The 23,634-nt window shown below is 41.0% G+C and overlaps 1 protein-coding gene across 1 annotated transcript in view; it reads left to right on the top strand.

Annotated features, from left to right (window-relative positions):
* The first annotated feature begins 1,019 nt into the window (after positions 1 to 1,019).
* LOC115170632 (relaxin receptor 1) overlaps positions 1,020 to 23,634 on the top strand; it is a 98,517-nt gene continuing 75,902 nt past the window's right edge. The window contains exons 1-2 of the mRNA XM_029726884.1: positions 1,020 to 1,087; positions 9,392 to 9,538. Of these exons, the coding sequence (XP_029582744.1) occupies positions 1,027 to 1,087; positions 9,392 to 9,538 (208 nt within the window). The 5' untranslated portion in view covers positions 1,020 to 1,026. The remainder of the gene's footprint in view (positions 1,088 to 9,391; positions 9,539 to 23,634) is intronic.

The raw sequence follows: 23,634 nt of genomic DNA, 5'->3' as shown, positions 1-23,634 counted from the left end.
AAGCTATTTCAGTAGTATCATCTAATCAGCATTATTTTAAATGTTAAATATTACACTTTTGCATCAGGAGAAAAGTTATCTATTTTCACAACAAATAGGCTATTTAAATAGGCTAAATAAATAGGCTAAATAAAAAGGCATTGTAAATGAAAACAGTTTGTGTGTTTTATCACCTGCTGTAAAAACCAGGCACCAGCTTTGTACCTGGTGCAATTTTTTGCTAAATCTGCCATTATGTTTTCATCTGCCAGCAAACAGCTTTCCAGGGTGCGACAAACATAACCCAATTCTTCATATGCTGCAAAACACGACTGGGCACAATAGTGCTTGTTAATAAGGAACTTTTATTTATTTTTACAGGGTAAGCCTACTCAAAAATGCCCCCCTTCAGTGGTAAACATTTATATTTGGAAACTATTTTCATCATTTTACCTGCAGACACAAACTATGGTCTCTCTCTCTCTCTCTCTCTCTCTCTATCTCGCTCTCTCTCTCTATGTATCCATCTCTCTCTGTCTTTCTTTCTCTCTGTCTTTCTTTCTCACTCTCTCTCTTTATATATGTATCCATCTCTCTGTGTCTTTCTTTCTCTCTCTCTTTCTATGTATATCTATATCTCCATCTTTCTTTCTCTCTGTCTTAATCTCTCTGTATTTCTCTCTCTCTCTCTCTCTCTCTCTCTCTCTCTCTCTCTCTCTCTCTCTCTCTCTCTCTCTCTCTGTATGTACCTCTCGCTCTCCCCGTCTCCCTTTTCCTCTGTTGATGACAAACTGTTCGCACGCACTCTAGAGCGGCAGTGGAGATTTCCGTGCGCCAGTTGATGGAAATAGATTCTCTGGAGCAGTTTCGAATCGATTTCTCTACTGTTAGCACCAGACAGCCGCTAACCATCTTTACCAACCTCATCTTGACAAACTTAACTACCAAGTAGTCTAGCCCATCTTGGTAACTGCAGTTCTTAGTCTACAGCTTTTGCGCGTTGGAAGCTTGGAAGAAAACTAAAACTTCTGTTTTCTCGTGTTTTTAATGCCGTTACAGTTAAATATGCAAGCTTATGTCGCTTGGATTCTCATGTATGGAGTGACAGGTATGTATAACCTAATGATATGTTGCACATCAGTTTGTTAACTCTGAAATTGACCAATATTTATTTATGCTAATGTTTGGTTTAAGCCTGGATATTATCTCTTTTCCCCTCCAATTCTGGCATTGTTTGCATTTATTTTTGATACTGGTCTTCTGGACGTTTGCTTAGCTTGAACGTCTTAGACGTGTATATTGCAATAGGTGCAGCTAAATGCAGCCTATACTGTAGCTTTGCTATCGAAAATACTGTGGGACACTTGACAGACGAAATTACTTTTAAGTGCTCTATAATGGCACGAAATGATAAAACCCTGGAAAATCTTTTCTTTATGGTATCTAATTGCCTTCGCCGTTGTAGCCTGGTCTTACATACTAAGCGTAACATAGACACGTATTAGTATGATATGATTACATAAGACAGAAGGTTACTTTTAGGTTGGATGGGTGGGCATACAACATTAACACCTAACAAACATTAGCCATGACAAATTGGAATTTTTAAGATCATAAGTTTTGCTAAATCGAAACATATTATACAAATTTCAAATTCCTAACATATTGTACATATTGCAATTCGTAACATATACGAATTGTAATTCGTAAAATATCAAATGAAACGGAAGATGGACATGGACACAAATTAATACATACCATACCATACAAAACAAAACATAACCTATCATACTAATTGGAGTGTCCTGGACTTACATGTATTATGTTATGTCTACCCCTGAGTCCCAACCTGGTCTCAGAGCATTTCATATTATTCTGTATGTAAATCCGAAAAACTCAAGTCCCTCCTCAACTATTTACTCAACTCTTACCCTATGAGGTCCGGAGCCTACTGGTTTTCTCTTCTACTTCATAATTAATTGCACCCACCTGGTGTCCCAGGTCTAAATCAATTCCTGTTTAGAGTGCAACAATGAAAAAATGTAGTGGAACTGGCTTTGAGGTCGAGAGTTGACTTTGAGGGCTCTACACTATACATTGCTTTATTTGTCAAATAACCTGAAATTAGGCAAACTAATAGAATTTAGCAACCAGGAAATGGCAGGGCGATTTCTGCATATTGCACCTTTAATGACTGCTGGCTGCTGATGTTTCACATTGAGATATTACATTGCTGTGGTGCTGTTTATGCAGTTTGGAGAGACTCGTTTGGGGTTGAGGAATATTATTCTCAGTCATATAAATAATGTATTTTGCCACCATTTGTTTACAAGAGAGCATTGAGGTCATCATGGGACCTTTTTACATAACTGTTCACCTTATGTCAATGATGTGGAATGAAAGCCAGTAGAAAATGATATAGAAAGCATCTCCTTTATGATGCTCATACCATAGAGATACATATTGTGGCTCATACACTAAATATAACATGTCAGGATCTTGCCCTGGGCTTTTCTGAAATTAGCATGGCAAAGATTTTGGCCCTGAGAGTCATATTCTAAAATTACATTCTCACCACTTGCAGATATCAAACAAATATTTGTTAGTAAAATCAATAATTCAACATACTGTATTAGTATTACATATATTGTATGACACATCTGAGAACATTTGCTTTATTCAGTATTTCCATGACAATTGTAGCTTGTTTAAAAGTGATGATCCAAGATCATTGAGTAACTGTTCAGCCTGCATGCATCAAATTCAATCAGTGAAATTAGTAATCCAGCGATAAGTGCTTGTCAGTCACCACATACCCTTGGCCAGGGGTCATCAACTAGATTCAGCCACGGGCCCATTTTTTCTTGAGTGGAAGGTCGGGGGGCGGGACATAATTATAAATAATTTGTACTCTGCAAAGTGACGCAAGAAGCCCAAACAGATATTGTATTTGTCAAAACATAATCATTTCAAACTTTGATTACATTGGTGCACAAACACATACACTGAGTGTACGAAACATTAGGAACACCTGCTCTTTCCATGACATAGACTGACCTTTATTGATGTCACTTGTTAAATCCACTCCCCTTCGTCTAGGAGGAGACAGGTTAAAGAAGGATTTTTAAGCCTTGAGACAATTGAAACATAGATTGTGTGTGTGCCTTTCAGAGGGTGAATGGGCAAGACAAAAGATTGAAGTGCCTTTGAATGCGGTATGGTAGTAGGTGCCAGGCGCACCGGATTGAGTGTGTCAAGAACTGCACCGCTGCTGTGTTTTTCACGCTCAACAGTTTCTCGTGTGTATCAAGAATAGTCTACCACCCAAAGGACATCCAGCCAACTTGACACAACTGTGGGAAGCATTGAAGTCATCATGGGCCAGCATTCCTGTGGAATGCTTTCGACACCTTGTAGAGTCCATGCCCCGATGAATTTACGCTTTTCTGAGGGCAAAAGGGGGTGAAACTCAATATTAGGAAGGTGTTCCTAATGTTTTGTACACCCAGTGTATATCTCTATTTACGAGTGGAAATACATTTCCTGAATTAAAATCACTTTGAGATGAATTCCTAGTAATTTTACAGTCTTTCATGTCTAAAATCTAATTGCTCAGAAGACGTTGGGGTTCACGATCCCTGCCCTAGGCTACTTACAGTCACCCAAGTCATAGACTGTTTTCTCTGCTACCGCACAGCAAGCAGTACCGGAGCACCAAGTCTAGGACCAAAAGGCTCCTTAACAGCTTCTACCCCCAAGCCATAAGAATGCTGAACAATTAATCAAATGGCCACCGGACTATTTACATTGACACCCCCCCATTTGTTTTGTACACTGCTGCTACTTGCTGTTTATTATCTATGCATAGTCACTTCGCCCCTACCTACATGTACAAATTACCTCAACTAACCTGTACCCCCACACATTGACTCGGTACCGGTACCCCCTGTATATAGCCTCGTTATTAAAGGTAACCTGGAACCGGTTTAAAAAATGAATGTAATTAGTTTTGTGCCAACAAAAAAAGGGGTTAAATATGTGTAAAAAATAATATTTCATGAGATTTCCTTAATCTCCTAGATATAGGACAGACACTTCAAAACCTTATTTCTTATTATTTATTTTTGATTGTCTGTAGCAGCAAAGGCCAAATTCAATATTTTGTCAAATCATTTTGGATATATATTTTTTATACCTACAGGGGTCCTAAAATTCTAAATAAATAGCTAAATTATCCATAGTACGGCCATCTTAAAACAATTCTAACAGGCAGGCTCTGATAGGCTAGACCACCCTGTAATGCACAGCACAACAGGTGTCACAAATTTATGAAATCAGATGAGCTCCAATGAATGAAAACGATATGCAAATATTTGGGGTGAAAAAAGGTAGACCTCCTACAGTATCCTGACTGACAAGTCAGCCATGTTAGTGACAGGTTGCTCTGTGGCTCGGTGCTGGAAAACGTCCACATTGACAGATGGACTGAGAGACTGTCAGTTAACATCAGTTGACCAAAATAACTTTGCCTCAGGGTTATTTGGGACACTGCAATAGCACTTTCTTCCTCAAATTTGATCTTTAATGTGCATGGATTTTGTACACAGATCAAGAGATATTCTTAGTATTGATTCAGATTAATTTGGCATGAAAAAGTAATTGAGCACACATGCTACATGGAAGGTAGATGTATTTCAAAGTGTCCCATGCAGACTAACGTAAAGTTCTACTTCATTCCCAAAACAAAATGTCCCATGCAGACTAGTGTAAAGTGCAACTTCATTCCCAAAACAAAGTGTCTCATGTAGACTAGTGTAAAGTGCAACTTCATTCCCAAAACAAAGTGTCTCATGCAGACTGACGTAAAGCACTACTTCATTCCCAAAACAAAGTGTGTCAAATGTTATTTTGCTTCAAATGTCAGATTTGATTTGGGGTTGATCTGGAACTGCAATGCAACAGATGGAATGGGACGTGGACTCATCTCAGCATCGAACCACTTTAAATATTGGAAAATGTGGACTAGGACTTTACAGGCGGATATTGGATGTCAATTTCCGTTGCTTGAAATGGAAACATTACGCACTGTAAAAAAAAAACACCTGCAAATGTTGTTGTTTCAACTATTTATTATTAAGTAACTGGTTCCATAGCGCTTTTTAGTTCACTCAACTTTTCGTTCCAAGTGTTACCTGAACAAAAGAAAAACATTGCTCCAACTTAAGACAGCTGTGACAAAAATTCTGTCAATATAAAATGATGTGTTTGCTCAACTCAAATTCACTGCATCACCTGCCATGGTGGGAACAGATGTTAGACATAAACAGCTTTGCAAGTCTCTTTGAATGAGTTTCCTTGTTGCATCATGCATTGCTGTATCCAGAATGATGTTCCTCTAGAGACATGGTTTCAAGAATTGTTAAGGAAACATACTCTTATTAGGATGGATGAGCAATGACTTCTGAAAGATAATTGATGTATCTCTTCTCAAATGATACGAGACACCAAGAGGACTGCAGTTCTCCTCAGTATGTTGGTGGCTATAGATTGCAGCCGGTAGATTGGTTTTCCTACCTGTGATTTTATCTTAGTGTATAAGCTCTGATGGATGGTTGGAACCATCCTTCTCATCTAACTGTGTTAGACAACATCAGTATCTCCATGATTGATTTTGAGAGCAGTGAATTTCTCAGAGTGAGTGTGAAACTAGGTCCCTCACTTATGTCTCAGTTGTGATGAAGTGCATGGCTGAGGTTAGCCAAAGCCCTGAGGTTTGCACATGACTTACCATGTCCATCTTTACAATACATTTACATTTCAGTAATTTAACAGAACCATTCAGGGTTAAGTGCCTTGCTCAAAGGCACATCGACAAAGACTCCTAGTCACCCCAATAAGCACTGAGATGTCACTATCAGGTGTTAGGGTTCACATAGTCTTCATTCTCATGATCCCAGCATGATAACATCAAGACAACTGGGAATGACACCATATGTTTGGTTGTTATCTGGTCAGTAAACCATGATGACCATTTGTCAAGCATGCATCACTTAATTGCAACCAATTCCCGCTGGGAATATTCATTTGTTACACTCACTGTGTGACAAACGGGGGCAAACCAGGTAAAATGCCCATTATGTTGTTGTAAGTGCCTCTCTTGTAAAGCAGTTAGGGGCTGGTTGTTTGTACAGCAGTAGGAGCAATAGAATCTAGGACGATCCCGCCAACTTGAATTTAAGATGGCTTTGACATAAGGAGCAACACTTCTCCTGGTCCATTGGAAAAGAGTAGAAATTGAGGTTCAAGGCTGCATTGACACATGCTTCAGTAAGCAGTCAGAGCGGTGCTATTCAGAAACAAATAACGGACTACATACACGATGATATGTGGGTATATTTCAGAAACATACAGTGCATTTGGAAAGTATTCAGGCCCCTTCTTTTGTTTCACACTTTGTTACTTTACAGCCTTATTTTAAAATGTATTACTGTAACGGCTGTCTGAAGAAGTAGACCAAGGCGCAGCGTGTTGAGTGCTCATATTTAATTTTAATCGAGACACTTTGAACAAAACAAGAAAATGACAGCCAAACAGTTCTGTCAGGTATAACAAAACACTAAACAGAAATTAACTACCCACAAACCCCAAAGGAAAACAGGCTGCCTAAGTATGACTCCCAATCAGCGACAATGATGTACAGCTGTCCCTGATTGAGAGCCATACCAGGCCAAAAACAAAGAAATACAAAGCATAGAAAAAAGTACATAGAATGCCCACCCAAATCACACCCTGACCAAACCTAAATAGAGACATAAAAAAGGCTCTCTCAGGTCAGGGCGTGACGATTACTTAAAAAAAAATCAATCTACACACAATACCCCATAATGACAAAGCGGAAAACAGTTTTTTAAAATGTTTGCAAATAAAAAACAGAAATACCTTATTTACATTAATATTCAGACCCTTTGCTATGAGACTCGAAGTTGAGCACAGGTGCATCATGTTACCATTGATCGTCCTTGAGATGTTTCTACAACGTGATTGGAGTCCATCTGTGGTAAATTCAGTTGATTGGACATGATTTGGAAAGGCACACATGGCCACTCTGACAGAGCTCCAGAGTTCCTCTGTGGAGATGGGAGAACCTTCCAGAAGGACAACCATCTCTGCAGCACTCCACCAATTAGGCCTTTATGGTAGAGTGACCAGACGGAAGCCACGCTTCAGTAAAAGGCACATGACAGCCCGCTTGGAGTTTGCCACAAGATTCTCTGGTCTGATGAAACCAAGATTGAACTCTTTGGCCTGAATGCCAAGCGTCACATCTGGAGGAAACCTAGCACCATCCCCATGGTGAAGCATGGTGGTGGGGGGATGTTTTTCATCGGTAGGGACTGTGAGACTAGTTGGGATCGAGAGAAAGATGAACAGATCAAAGTGCAGAGAGATCCTTGATGAAAACCTGCTCCAGAGCGCTCAGGATCTCAGACTGGGGCGACAGTTCACCTTCCAACATGGCACACAGCCAAGACAACGCAGGAGTGGCATTGGGACAATTCTCTGAATGTCCTTGAGTGGGCCAGCCAGAGACCGGACTTGAACTCAATCGAACATCTTTGGAGAGACCTGAAATAGCTGTGGAGTGACGCTCCCCATCCAACCTGACAGAGCTTGAGAGGATCTGCAGAGAAGAATGGGAGAAACTCCCCAAATGCTGGTGTGCAAAGCTGGTAACGTCATACTGAAGAAGACTCAAGGCTGTAATCACTGCCAAAGGTGCTTCAACAAAGTACTGAGTAAAGGGTCTGAATACTTTTCTAAATGTGATATTTCAACAACAACAACAAAAAATTATACATTTGCAAAAATGACAAAAAACAGTTTGCTTCGTCATTATGGGGTATTGTGCATAGATTGACGAGGGGGGAAAAAACGATTTAATCAATTTTAGAATATGGCTTTAACCTAACAAAATGTGGAACAAGTGTGAATACTTTCCTGGTGCACTGTATAACTAACTACAGTATATTGTGTGGGTATATTTCATAAACATATAACTGACTAGATACAGTATGATGTGTGGGTATATTTCAGAAACATATAACTGACTAGATACAGTATGATGTGTGGGTATATTTCAGAAACATATAACTGACTAGATACAGTATGATGTGTCGGTATATTTCAGGAGCAAAAGGCAGTGGGGGGCCTTTGCATGTAAAAGTGCACCCGTTTAGTTTGATTATCATGGAAGCAGATAAAGGATGGTGGATATGTTCCCCTGTTGCATTATGCAACTAGCCTATACTCCAGAGAGCACATGAACACTCTGAACTAAGAATAAATCATCTCTATGAACTGAACACCATGGGAGCCCTGTTAATATTTCGTATTCCATACATTTTCAGAATTGACTGCTAATTGAAACATTGACAGGAAAATGCTCAAGTGTTTTGGACAAACCCATCCAGAGCCTACTGACTGATGAGCTAGCTCCCCTTGGGTGGACGATACTGAAAGATGTTTACTTTCATCATTTTTAGAGGGCTCTTATAAAATTATGTTTCCACTCAGGAAATACAGCAACTTTAAAATTAGCAACCGCTCTTAAATTTTCCGTGGTGTTATAATGTGTTCCCATTCCCCACTTATGATATGTGTTCCCATTCCCCACTTATAATGTGTTCCCATTCCCCACTTATGATATGTGTTCCCATTCCCCACTTATAATGTGTTCCCATTCCCCACTTATAATATGTGTTCCCATTCCCCACTTATAATATGTGTTCCCATTCCCCACTTATAATATGTGTTCCCATTCCCCACTTATAATATGTGTTCCCATTCCCCACTTATAATGTGTTCCCATTCCCCACTTATAATATGTGTTCCCATTCCCCACTTATAATATGTGTTCCCATTCCCCACTTATAATGTGTTCCCATTCCCCACTTATAATATGTGTTCCCATTCCCCCTTATAATGTGTTCCCATTCCCCACTTATAATATGTGTTCCCATTCCCCGCTTATAATATGTGTTCCCATTCACCGCTTATAATATGTGTTCCCATTCCCCACTTATAATATGTGTTCCCATTCCCCACTTATAATGTGTTCCCATTCCCCACTTATAATGTGTTCCCATTCCCCACTTATAATATGTGTTCCCATTCCCCACTTATAATATGTGTTCCCATTCCCTTCTTATAATATGTGTTCCCATTCCCCACTTATAATATGTGTTCCCATTCCCCACTTATAATATCTGTTCCCATTCCCCACTTATAATATCTGTTCCCATTCCCCACTTATAATATCTGTTCCCATTCCCCACTTATAATATCTGTTCCCATTCCCCACTCAATGAGAAACACCGACTTTGAAATTGAAACACAGCTCTTGAATTTTCAGCAGGAACTTCGTTCAACGTCTCGGAGGAGAAGACGTACTGCCCCCTAGGATATTTCCCTTGTGGCAACCTGAGCATGTGCCTGCCCCAGCTCATGCACTGCAATGGCGTCGATGACTGTGGAAATGAAGCGGACGAGGAGAACTGTGGTGAGCCGTCAGTTTATTAATTTATGTGTCAAACTCCAGTCCTGGAGGGCTGAGTGTCTGGGGATTTGACAACTCCTTTGTAGTTGATTGATCAATTAAGGTCACTGATTAGTTGGGAACTCCCATAACCTGATTGTCTAGCCCTTAATGAGACTCCGATAGAAATTAAATAACAAAAACCAGCAGACAAGCGGCCCTCCAGGACCAGCAGACACACGGCCCTCCTGGACCAGCAGACACACGGCCCTCCTGGACCAGCAGACACATGGCCCTCCTGGACAAGCAGACACACGGCCCTCCTGGACCAGCAGACACACAGCCCTCCTGGACCAACAGACACATGGCCCTCCACGAATTGAGTTTGACACCCCTGATTTATTGACTCATTTATTATTAGTAATTGTATTCTGACTGTGCTCACTTTGATCCTTGCACTCCAGACTTTGATATTTGGATATTTGATCATGAAGTATGGCGGTGCATCAGATGTAAATTTTTCCATCAAGGAAAGTTCAGGATTATTCCATTAAAATATGTATATATATATACACTGCTCAAAAAAATAAAGGGAACACTTAAACAACACAATGTAACTCCAAGTCAATCACACTTCTGTGAAATCAAACTGTCCACTTAGGAAGCAACACTGATTGACAATAAATTTCACATGCTGATGTGCAAATGGAATAGACAACAGGTGGAAATTATAGGCAATTAGCAAGACACCCCCAATAAAGGAGTGGTTCTGCAGGTGGGGACCACAGACCACTTCTCAGTTCCTATGCTTCCTGGCTGATGTTTTGGTCACTTTTGAATGCTGGCGGTGCTTTCACTCTAGTGGTAGCATGAGACGGAGTCTACAACCCACACAAGTGGCTCAGGGATTGCAGCTCATCCAGGATGGTACATCAATGCGAGCTGTGGCAAGAAGGTTTGCTGTGTCTGTCAGCGTAGTGTCCAGAGCATGGAGGCGCTACCAGGAGACAGGCCAGTACATCAGGAGACATGGAGGAGGCCGTAGGAGGGCAAGAACCCAGCAGCAGGACCGCTACCTCCGCCTTTGTGGAAGGAGGAGCAGGAGGACCCTGCAAAATGACCTCCAGCAGGCCACAAATGTGCATGTGTCTGCTCAAACGGTCAGAAACAGACTCCATGAGGGTGGTATGAGGGCCCGACGTCCACGTTTCTTTGGGGGGCCGCACAGCCCTCCATGTGCTCGCCAGAGGAAGCCTGACTGCCATTAGGTACCGAGATGAGATCCTCAGACCCCTTGTGAGACCATATGCTGGTGCGGTTGGCCCTGGGTTCCTCCTAATGCAAGACAATGCTAGACCTCATGTGGCTGGAGTGTGTCAGCAGTTCCTGCAAGAGGAAGGCATTGATGCTATGGACTGGCCCGCCCGTTCCCCAGACCTGAATCCAATTGAGCACATCTGGGACATCATGTCTCGCTCCATCCACCAACGCCACGTTGCACCACAGACTGTCCAGGAGTTGGCGGATGCTTTAGTCCAGGTCTGGGAGGAGATCCCTCAGGAGACCATCCGCCACCTCATCAGGAGCATGCCCAGGCGTTGTAGGGAGGTCATACAGGCACGTGGAGGCCACACACACTACTGAGCCTCATTTTGACTTGTTTTAAGGACATTACATCAAAGTTGGATCAGCCTGTAGTGTGGTTTTCCACTTTAATTTTGAGTGTGACTCCAAATCCAGACCTCCATGGGTTGATAAATTGGATTTCCATTGATTATTTTTGTGTGATTTTGTTGTCAGCACATTCAACTATGTAAAGAAAAAAGTATTTAATAAGATTATTTATTTCATTCAGATCTAGGATGTGTTGTTTAAGTGTTCCCTTTATTTTTTTGAGCAGTATATTTCACCTTTATTTAACCGGGTAGGCTAGTTGAGAACTGCGACCTGGCCAAGATGAAGCAAAGCAGTTCGACACATACAACAACACAGAGTTACACATGGAATAAACAAACATGCAGTCAATAATACAGTAGGAAAAAAAGTATATATACAGTGTGTGCAAATGAGGAAAGATAAGGGTGGTAAAGGCAATAAAATAGGCCATAGTGGCGAGGTAATTACGATATAGCAATTAAACACTGGAGTGATAGATGTACAGAAGATGAATGTGCAAGTAGAGATTTCTGGGTGCAAAGGAGCTAAATAAAGAAATAAATACAGTATGGGGATAAGGTAGTTGGATGGGCTATTTACTGCTCTGACAGCTGGTGCTTGAAGTTAGTGAGGGAGATAAGAGTCAGTGATTTTTGCAGTTCGTTCCAGTCATTGGCAGCAAAGAACTGGAAGGAAAGGCGGCCAAAGGAAGAATTGGCTTTTGGGGTGACCAGTGAAATATACCTGCTGGAGCGCGTGCTGCGGGTGGGTGCTGCTATGGTGACCAGCGAGCTGAGATAAGGCGGGGCTTTACCTAGCAAAGACTTGTAGATGACCTGGAGCCAGTGGGTTTGGCGACGAGTATGAAGCGAGGGCCAGCCAACGAGAGCATACAGGTTGCAGTGGTGGGTAGTATATGGGGATTTGGTGACAAAACGGATGGCACTGTGATAGATTGCATCCAATTTGTTGATCTTGCAGCAGTCATAAAACATATCACATCAAAAATGTAAAATAAATAGCAATGGATATTTACAATCAAATAGGCAGGGTAAGTGCAGTTTTATAGTGCAAGTGCTAAGTGCAATTAGTCCAACATTTTGTTAAAAATTGCATTCGGAATAAAAGTACTTGGCAGTACTTTTTTTAACCATAGGTAGTCTGTACCTGCGGCCAGAAGGAAGATGCTGGAATTCAGGGTGGATGGGAAGAGTCAACCGCTATTTTATTAGCCTTATGGAGGGCTCTGCCCAGGTAGAGAGATGCCAGTTCTTGCTGTTGCTGCCCCGTGATTTTTCTGCAAGTCCTGACTATCTTGCCCAACCTATTTTTCTGTGCAAACTTCAAATTCCCAAACCAGCAGGTCAATCAGTAGGACAGAATGCTCTCAATTAAAGATTTATAAAAATACAACCATGATGGTTAGATCAGCATTAAAAAAGTGCAGTTTCCATAGGAAATACATTCTCTGTTGGCCTTTCTTAAAAATAGCATCAGTACACTGATCCCAGGACAGCTTGTTGTCAATGACTAGCCCAAGGTATTTGTACTCCTTCACTATTTCAATGGGCTCACCTTTTATCAGTGATGGTGTGTGCATGGTAATGTTCCTTCGAAAGTCAATCACCTTGTCCTTAGTTTTTGATGCCAACTCGTACCTGCTGAGACATATTAGTTAGAAAGTTGGTGATCCATGTGATAAGCATAGCATCAAGTCCGAAGTCTCCTCTCAGTCTGTCCGCGAGGACAAACGGATTGTGTTACATGCAGAGGAGTAATCTGGGAACATGATACACACTTGGATTTTACTGCCCTCCGATTGCATGTACACCAGATGTAAGAGCGAGAGGATGGCAAGAAGCCAGTAGTTGTGCCTGCAATACATAATTAAGTGTCACAATCAATCGGAAGCAAAGTAGAAACGTGTCAGCAAATGTTACTAGGTAGAGAAATATGAATAGCCTAACTATACATTTGGCCATTGTATAGAATGGCTTGTATCCTGGCTCTATGTCAGTATATGGTAAGTAAAATTCTGAAGTCAGTGATTCCCCAAGATACATTTTTTGCAGCGGTGGCAAGGGGAAGGGTCCGAGGGGAATGCCCCACCAGGATAAATGTTTTGTAGGACTGTGAGAAGGTCAGTTCCTTTTTTTGTTGTATTATATGTTCAAGCAATAGGCAGAATAAATCATTGAACAAATAACATTTAGATCGTCAGTGTAGAGAAGACCAGTTCTGTTGACTTTTAAAACCACGCCTTTTTCTCAAGATAAATAACTGTAGGAAACCGGTAAATTATAATCAATTATTTATATGGACAGCATGGCGTGAAATGGAACTGTTAAATTACTGTTAAATTAAATTACTATGGCTTCTGCATGATGAATCAACGCTCAGGGTGGGGACAGACAGCCCATCTCAGTATGGAGCGCAGTTCACAATGCATGTAGACCTATGATCTCATCATTTTCTTGTGACAGGTAGGCCTATATTTGCTGCAGCATAGCCTATGCTACAGTAATATAAAGACCGAATGTGTGTCTAATTTACACATCTCCATCTGGCTTTCGGAGGTCACCTTGTTTTTTCATTGTAAATATATATATACTTTTTATTGCAGCTGCAGAGTTTTGAAACAGCCTATCACTCGAATATCGTTGCTTTAAATCAGTGCACATGCGAGCATTCTATCGCAGTCTTTCTCTCTCCATCAAAATAGACAATCCTGTTCTAGATTGATATATAGCTCTATATATGGATGTCCTAGCCTACCTCTTTCAGGTAAGACATTCAATGTAGTAATAGAATTACACTGCCGTTCAAAAGTTTGGGGTCATTTAGAAAGGTCCTTGTTTTTGAAGGGAAAGCAATTTTTTTTGTCCATTAAAATAACATCAAATTGATCAGGGATACAGTGTAGACATTGTTAATGTTGTAAATGACTTGTTGCTGGAAATGGCCGATTTTTAATGGAATATCTGCCTAGGCGTACAGAGGCCCATTATCAGTAACCATCACTCCTGTGTTCCAACGTTGTGTTAGCTAATCCAAGTTTATCATTTTAAAAGACTAATTTATCACTAGAAAACCCTTTTGCAATTATGTTAGCACAGCTGAAAACTGTGTTCTGATTAAAGAAGCACTAAAACTGACCTTTAGACTAGTTGAGTATCTGGAGCATTAGCGTTTCTGGGTTCGATTACAGGTTCAAAATGGTCAGAAACAAAGAACTTACTTCTGAATCGCGTCGGTCTATTCTTGTTCTGAGAAATGAAGGCCATTCCATGTGAGAAATTGCCAAGAAACTAAAGATCTCGTACAACTCTGTGTACTACTCCCTTCACAGAACAGCGCAAACTGTCTCTAACCAGAATAGAAAGAGGAGTGGTATGCCCCAGTGCACAACTGAGCAAGAGGACAAGTACATTAGAGTGTCTAGTTTGAGAAACAGACGCCTCACAAGTCCTCAACTGGTAGCTTCATTAAATAGTACCCGCAAAACACCAGTCTCAACGTCAACAGTGAAGAGGCACCTCCGGGATGCTGGCCTTCTAGGCACAGTTGCAAAGAAAAAGCCATATCTCAGACTGGCCAAAAAAAAGAAAAGATTAAGATGGGCAAAAGAACACAGACACTGGACAAAGGAGTGGCCACCACACTCAACCCTATTGAGCTGTTGTAGGAGCAGCTTGACCGTATGGTACGTAAGAAGTGCCCATCAAGCCTATCCAACTTGTGGGAGGTGTTTCTGGAAGCATGGGGTGAAATCTCTTCAGATTACCTCAACAAATTGACAACTACAATGCCAACTGTCTACAAGGCTGTTATTGCTGCAAATGGAGGATTCTTTGACGAAGGCAAAGTTTGAAGGACACAATTATTATTTCAATTAAAAATCATTATTTATTACCTTGTCAACATCTTGACTATATTTCCTATTCCTTTTGCAACTCATTTCATGTATGTTTTCAGGGAAAACAAGGACATTTCTAAGTGACCCCAAACTTTTGAACGGTAGTGTATATTTAGCTAATTAATGATGGGTTGTGCATAATAAGCTTCTAACTTGTAGCCTATATCTCTTGCGCAATACACACGCACCTGTGCTCCGCTGGCCTCTCCTTAAAAAATGCATGGAGTCCCATGCAGGAAAAGCTAGACTAGAATATCTTGCTGGACATCATTTTTGTAACGTTTCTTATACCAATAAACTATTCGAAGAGGGACTCAAGCTCTTTTTTGCTGAATGTTAAATAGAGCAGTCAATGGAACTCACGGGTAGTTTGAAGGTAGAGTGAACACGTGATGGCAGTAGGCTATAGCAGTTATTTATTCAGACCCATAACCATACAGTCTTTATGAAGAGAAGTGAAAGCCTTCTGCATCTTATTCTAGTCCTATTTTATTCAAGGATGTCATTAGAATGATGAAGGACAACGAAACGTATTCATTTAACTGTTGAAAGCGAGGAAGGAATGAAGCAACAAAGGGGAGCGAAAGAGCCTACTAGGCTAATACTGTAACATTAGCGTGCAATATTATGAAAAGTGTGTCAGCCTACTAATTATACAAATATGCCCTATTATATTTCAAAATTGTAATTAAATTCCCTAGCTTATATCGCATGTTCTTTGTATCACATGTAACTTTGTATCGCATGTTCTCTTCTGCCTTATCATGGTTCGAACAATGTGCGTAATCCCAGTGCATATAATACTGTATAATACAGTGCTGTAATACAGTTCACACTCAAAAAGATTAGCCTACTGGAGCTAGTTTCATTTATTTACCCAAGAGAGCATATAGCCAGCTACATCCATCGGCTTTTATGTTTTTCTGTCGTAAGTAATGCGAAGTAGCCTATATCACACAGTATATGTATTGGATAGCGGCACGATCATTTGGCCTTTTTTTGGCTTGGGCTCATTAAATGTCGTTAATGTAGGCTCATAAAATGTATTTAATGTATGGCTCATCAGGCTCAGGTTGTATCAGGTTTGAATTTTCATGCTGATTAAAGCTCTAATCAAATCCAGACATTTATATTGTTTATAATGCTTTTGAATGACACTTCTGGTTTTGGTGGGAAATACCGGGTTACCCGGAAGAAAAGTGATTTATTCTCGGGATGGAACATTTGTAAAATACCTGAAAATATTAACCTCTAATGCACACCTTAGTGGGCTAATCATTAGCTAGCTCCAAAGTCCAAACATGATCTTGTTACTAGATACCAACATATTGATGACTTTAATGTCCCAAAAACAACTTGCAACAGTGAATATATTGTAGGCCTACCTGTGACACTCCAAACTTGAATGCGCCTCAATAGGAATGTTTATTTTTCTCATATAATGCACAACGACAAGTTGACTAGGAGTGCGTTTGTAAATTCACTCTGGCTATCATCTCTGATTTCAGAGCACTCTCGACTGAGTGTGCCAGAGCGCAGAATAACTGATTAAATTACGAACGCGCAACACCTGTAAACATTGGCAAAAAAAACTGAATTAAATTGTTGCCAGCAGCACAGTTACAGTCACCAACGCTCTTTATAACATGAAAACAACCTAACCAGCTCTGCTAGGGCGAGTAAAATGGTCAGAGTGAGGTATTCTCTCATTTGTGTCTGGAAGTAGCAAGCTAGCCAACTTAGCGTGGGTGCTTGACTGCCGTTGTAAGGAACGCTTGGATCAACCCTACTCTTCGGACCAGAGCGTCCAGTGTCAATCGTGCAGTGTGCGCTCTGAACGCTCCGAGAGCTAAATGCTCTGAATTTACGAAAGGACAATCTGACAGCGCTTTGAATTTATGAACGCCCAGAGTGCACTCTGAGTGAATTTATGAACACACCCTAGTTAAATAGCTAGGTAAACTATTATACTGTGTGGTTGTCTGATTTTGCTGTTCATTACTCATCTTGTTGGCAGAGGAGAAGTAAATGTGGACAGTTCCAGCATCTTCAAAGTGTGCCTCGGTATCAATATTTTTTCCTGTTCCGTATTTTTGGGGTGTGGCGGCAACAATTAAGCAGCGGGAAACACTGGAAGTTCCAACTGATGAAAAAAATAAGTAATATTGTATTTAAAGTTAACCATCAGGTGCTATCTAGAACTTAAAATGGTTCTTTGGCTGTCCCCATAGGAGAACCCTTTGAAGAACCCTTTTTGGTTCCAGGTAGAACCCTTTTGGGTTCAATGTAGAACCCTTTCCACAGAGGGTTCTACATGGAACACGAAAGGGTTATACTTGGAAGCAAAAAAGGTTATCCTATGGGAACAGCCAAAGAACCCTTTTGGAACCCTTTTTTTCTAAGAGTGTCGGGTAGAAACAAAGGCACCATTTGGTGTTTGATATTGTGTTTTGCCAGAAGATGTGCATGATTCTCTGGAGACGAGTTTTGTGAAAAGTAGATTGTTTTTCAGGTTTGCTTCTGTCATTTTCCAGCATTCCGAACCATAAAGGAGAATTTCCAATACACAGCTGTGGCATCTTTTGAGTTTTGGGTTTGTGCTATATTGTCCGGATTTCCAGATTTTATTGAACTTTGTAAAGTTGCTCTTGCTTTATTGATTCTGGTTCAACTGTCTTTGCTCGTGCCTCCATCATTGCATATGGTACTCCCAAGGTAAGTAAAACTGCAGGTTAACTCCAGGTCTTGTTCCTTGATTTTGACTGCTTTTGCTATTGTGTTAATGTTCATGGGCATTACCTTTGTTTTGCTGCAGTTGATAATCAGGCTGACTTGCTGGCCAAAGGACTGGAGTCTGTCAGTTTTGTCTTGTACATGTTGGTGTGTGTGGTAAATGAGCCAGGTCATTGGTGAAGTCAAGGTCTTCTAGAGTAGAATACAAGGTCCATCGTATTCCTCTTGCCTGATCTTCTGTTGTTCGCCGCATGACCCAGTCTATTGCCAGGTAGAAGTGTAAGGCTGACATCACACAACCTTGACGAACTCCAGACTTCACAGCAAAGCTTGTGTTGTTTATTCCCAGAGTGAATGAAAAGTTGCAGTATAATTATTTTATAATGTTAACATCATGGGTGGGGATTCCATAAATTCTTAAGATCTTCCATAGGCTTTTTCAGTGAATGCTGTCGAAAGCCTTCTGGAAGTCAATAAAGTTTATATATAGCTGCTGTTTCCCCTCCCTACATTGCTCAATGATGTTCCTGAGGGCAAAGACCTGGTCTGTACCTCTCCTTCCCGCTTGTTCGTTCCTAAGCACCTTGTTTACAGCTGAAGCCGTTGTACGATAATCTTGCAAAATATCTTGCTGGGAATGTATAAAAGTGTGATGCCCCTCCAGTTGTTGCAGTCGGATAGTGTGCTCTTCTTCTTAGGTACCTGTATGATGAGCCACTTTGTCCAATCTGAAAGTATCTTTCTCTCCAGATGTCAGCGAGGAGTGGAAGAAGGATGTTTGCAGCCAATACTGAATAGATTTTGAACATGTCTGCATTAAGTTTCCCATTATTTAGTGACTTGATGGTAGTGATTATTTCTTCTTTGATTGGTGGGTCGGTGTTTATGTCTAGATCTTCTGAAGCAGCTTCAGGTGTGTTCATTGGATCCACAGGGGGTTCTCTGTTGAGAACCACTCAGAAATGTTCTGTCCATCTGTTAATTTTATAGTCAGAAGATTGCCTTGCTGTTCTTTGATTTGGGTATTTGACTTGAATTTTTTGCCACAGATTAGGTTCGTGATTTTTGTGTAATGTTTCTAGCTGCTTTTCAGCTGCACTTGCCAGCTCATCACTCACTCCTCATCTCTCCTTACTAGCCTTTTGTCTCGTGTTGATTTTTCTGTGCTGTTCCTCTTATTTCTGATTCAGCCTTTGTGATTTGGCATCTGTTTTCTTTTTTAGTACCCTTCTTTACTTGATAATGTCCCATGTTTCGGGGTTGATCCATTCCTTGCATAGCCTTCTTCTGTCCTATGGTTTTCTTGATGCTTTCACTGTAAGCTTTAACCACTTTCTCCTACTTCCTATCTATATTCCTGTCTATGTCTGTTCCTCCTCATCTTCTTCTTCTGTGTTGTTTGAAAAGGCTTGATACTCCTTGTGAATTGTATTATGAAGGTTTTCTTGACGGTTTGGTCCCTCAGCATGTCAACATCAAATCTTGGTGTTCCTTTTGTTGGTGGTCCTGATTAATTCATTTTTAGTTTGATGTCGGCAGTCACTAGATGGTCATCACAGGCAACATCTGCCCCCCTTCATGCGAGCTTCTATACTTGCCGTCGATCATCAGGTGGTCAAGCTGGCTCTTGTCTCTTCCATTAGGAGAGTACGAATTTCAGCTTTTGGATATTCTTGTGGGGAAACAGGCTGCCACTTATCACCAGGTTATTTGTGACGCAGAATGTTAACAGTATCTCACCGTCAAACCTCTCTCCACAGACGTGCTTCCCCATTGTTCTCTCGTAGTTGGTGTTCTTGGTACCAACCTCTGCATTCAGGTCTACAGTGACGAGGAGCAGGTCTTGAGCAGGCGTTAGATGGTGTTATAGAACAGATATTTTTCTTCATCTTTGGCATTGTTTGTGGGAGCATAACATTGGATTATTGTTAGTTTGGTATGTTGTCCATTGAGTCTGGCTGTTGTCATTTGGCTGCTGATTGCTTTCCATTCCATCAGAGTTTTCTCTACACCATTCTGTAGGATGATGGTGACACCTTCACTATGTTGTCTGTCCTCCCGTCCAGAGTGTAGTACTGTTTCCAGTAGATCCAAAGCTATTCCACCTGGCTTCACTCACCTCCAGGATCTATAGCTTGTATCTCCACATTTCGCTGGTAACCTGTACCAGCTTTCTGGACTCAAACATTGTTTGAACATTCCAGAAGCCAACGCGCAGTTTGTCTTTTGTGTTCAGTGCTCCCATCTTCACGTTAGCAGTTCCCCCATAGGCTTTCACTGATGGCGGTCATACAAGTCTGGGACTCTGGAAGATCTTCACATCCAGTTGTAGAATTGTCATTTTTTGCTGTTTCTGTAGCACAAGGGTTTTATGGGATGGCGTTGCTAGCCCCATTCCCAGCCGTCCACAATTTCTGATTTCGGGAGATTTTGGAGTTGATTTTTTAGTCCTCTATGATAGCCTTTTGTCTTCCTGAGGATGGATTACAGTCTTATACCAAGTGAGATCAGACAGGCTTTGGGTCATGTACAAGCTGCCCCTGTGCATCAAGCTCAATCAACTCCTGCTGCTGTGTACTGAAAGCTATAACCGAAAGTCAACATAAAATGTTTTTGTTTTTGTTTTAGCAGTTCATACCAGCAGCGTGAAACAGGAGGTAATGCTCATAGTCTTTGTTTATCTTTGTAATGAGTGATTTTCAAGGCGGTAACACCAATGGCATAAAACAGAGGGACAGACATTATAGTAATGTAATAGTGTAAGGTAGTATTCAGTTCAGTTATTGAAAAAAAATTGTATTGTAAGAAGACCTGACTTATTTTAGTAATAACTCTATTACTCTATTACAGGGTTTCCTGAACTCAGTCCTGCAGCCCCCCCCCCCCCTCCCCCCGCCCATTAATTTGTTAATGTTGGTGTTGTTGCCTGAGCACTACATAGCTGATTCAAATAACCAACTCATCAGGCTTTGATTATTTGAATCAGCTGTGTAGTGCTAGGTCAAAAAACAAAACGTGCACCCAGGGTAGGCCTCAGGATCAATTTTGGGAAACCCTGCTCTAGAAGACTACAAGTAGAACAATAGTAATAGACTTATCTGAAGGTATTAATTCTTTGAGAATCAATTACAGTTATTTACCAGAATAACAAGACAAACACAGTTTTTTCATACAATCAACATTTAGTAACACTAATCAAAATATTTACAAACATAATGAGAGTTAGGAAGTAGAATGAAAGACAAGAGGTGAAGACATGGAGATCATGTTGTCTGTTGTGGCGTCTTGATTGTTCAGGCCGCATAGAAGAGAACAAAGGAAGAAGATGGCTGTGTGTCCTTCCTGGTTGAGTTGCTCCTTTGGTTCTGAGTTGGTGTCCTTATGCTTGTTGTTTTTCTCTGTTGGCTCCTTGCTTGAGTTGCAGAAGATGTACTCTAATTGTCTTCTCATTCTTTCATTGAATGTTAGCTTATTAAGTGTACTGTTCAGGCTACAATAGCTCTTCTTTTGAGATTAAGTCTTCTTCTAAGCCTGTTTAGTGCGTGGGCATAGGACTGTTGTGGTGACCGTATTACTGCCAGACCGGCAGTAATCTCCTCTTATGCACTCTGGACATGCGTTGGTAGTACCCATCCACTCTTTTGGCACTCCAACCACTCTAATATCAATGCAAAATGCAATCAAAAATCACATCAAATGCTTATCATCAGAACAGTATCATGCTTTTAAAATTCACCTCACTGTGATCACTCAAGTTCAACAACAGGTTGAGACTGAGTGGATGTTGTTTCAGAGCCAAACACAACGAAATGGACAGCGCTTTCTATGGTGATGATTAATCCAAAATGCCCATACACATATTAGAGCTTCAGCATACGCATAGGCCTGCCTATATATAAGTCCAAGCCCCCCAAAAAATCCTGAATTAAAATCATTATTGTGCCGTTATACAATATATAGCCGAATAGCCTACCACATATAAAAAATACATTTAAAAAATAAACAGATTTAAGATGTCTTTGGTACATAATTGGTCTAGCCTATACTCCAAAATTAAACAAATTTTAGTAATCGCCTTTGAGTGTGGACTGTATTATTATGCATGCTGGATGGGCCGGTTACCTTATGCTACGCTCCAAACTTTCAAAGCATGAGTCTGGGAGAGAACATACATCCTTAGGCGATGCTGTTGGTTCATTGATTGTGCAGGGTGGCTTACAGTTAGCCTACAATTACTAATAGGGCATTTTTTATATATTTTCATAATTAATAGGCTGACGCATTACCTTTAGCTACAGAATATCTGTGCATTTCCATCTCTTTCTCTCCTTCATTCCTTTCTCAAGAGCACAGACAGAGGGGTTGTCAACAGTTTACTGAAATATGTTTAATTGTGGAAACATGATACTATCGATGTTCCCGAACAGATTTCACTTGGTTTCCCAAATGAAGCACTGGGTAGCTTCAGGAACAGGGTTGGAGGGCCCATGGCATACAGCATTTGGGTGGAATATCACGCCACGCAGCGAGAGGCTGCATGCTTCTCAAACAGTGGTTGATGCCTGGAGTGAAATAAGTGTTCTTGTAAGCCCAGCAGAGTTTTGATGGTTGCCGCATGTGACAAATCAAATTTGATTTGATAATAATTGCGTGGTCAAGCAGATATGAGTACTTAAAAGTTAGGGCTCGGCATAGCAAATCAAAATTCTGAGCAATATCAGAGATTTGTCTATTAATAAAACCAGTGGTGGTTTTGAGAAGGTAGACTTTGTCATTGTCTAAGATTTTTGGCAGATAATGCAGAGAAGGGTGGAGATCTTACAAGTAGAGTGGGGGGGAAAGTATTTGATCCCCTGCTGATTTTGTACGTTTGCCCACTGACAAAGAAAGGATCAGTCTATAATTTTAATGGTAGGTTTATTTGAACAGTGAGAGACAGAATAACAACAAAAATATCCAGAAAAACGCATGTCAGAAATGTTATAAATTGATTTGCATTTTAATGAGGGAAATAAGTATTTGACTCCCTCTCGATCAGAAAGATTTCTGGCTCCCAGGTGTCTTTTATACAGGTAACGAGCTGAGATTAGGAGCACACTCTTAAAGAAAGTGCTCCGAACCGCAGCTTGTTACCTGTAAAAAAGACACCTGTCCACAGAAGCAATCAATCAATCAGATTCCAAACTCTCCACCATGGCCAAGACCAAAGAGCTCTCCAAGGATGTCAGGGACAAGATTGTAGACCTACACAAGGCTGGAATAGGCTATAAGACCATCGCCAAGCAGCTTGGTGAGAAGGTGACAACAGTTGGTGTGATTATTCGCAAATGGAAGAAACACAAAAGAACTGTCAATATCCCTCGGCCTGGGGCTCCATGCAAGATCTCACCTCGTGGAGTTGCAATGATCATGAGAACGGTGAGGAATCAGCCCAGAACTACACAGGAGGATCTTGTCAATGATCTCAAGGCAGCTGGGACCATAGTCACCAAGAAAACAATTGGTAACACACTACGCCGTGAAGGACTGAAATCCTGCAGCACCCGCAAGGTCCTCCTGCTCAAGAAAGCACATATACATGCCCGTCTGAAGTTTGCCAATGAACATCTGAATGACTCGGAGGACAACTGGTGAAAGTGTTGTGGTCAGATGAGACCAAAATGGAGCTCTTTGACATCAACTCAACTCGCCGTGTTTGGAGGAGGAGGAATGCTGCCTATGACCCCAAGAACACCATCTCCACCGTCAAACATGGAGGTGGAAACATTATGCTTTGGGGGTGTTTTTCTGCTAAGGGGACAGGACAACTTCACCG

This window comes from Salmo trutta, chromosome 3 (genome assembly GCF_901001165.1).
Source record: "Salmo trutta chromosome 3, fSalTru1.1, whole genome shotgun sequence".
Classification (NCBI taxonomy): domain Eukaryota; kingdom Metazoa; phylum Chordata; class Actinopteri; order Salmoniformes; family Salmonidae; genus Salmo; species Salmo trutta.
This window is presented reverse-complemented; position numbering and strand designations above follow the sequence as displayed.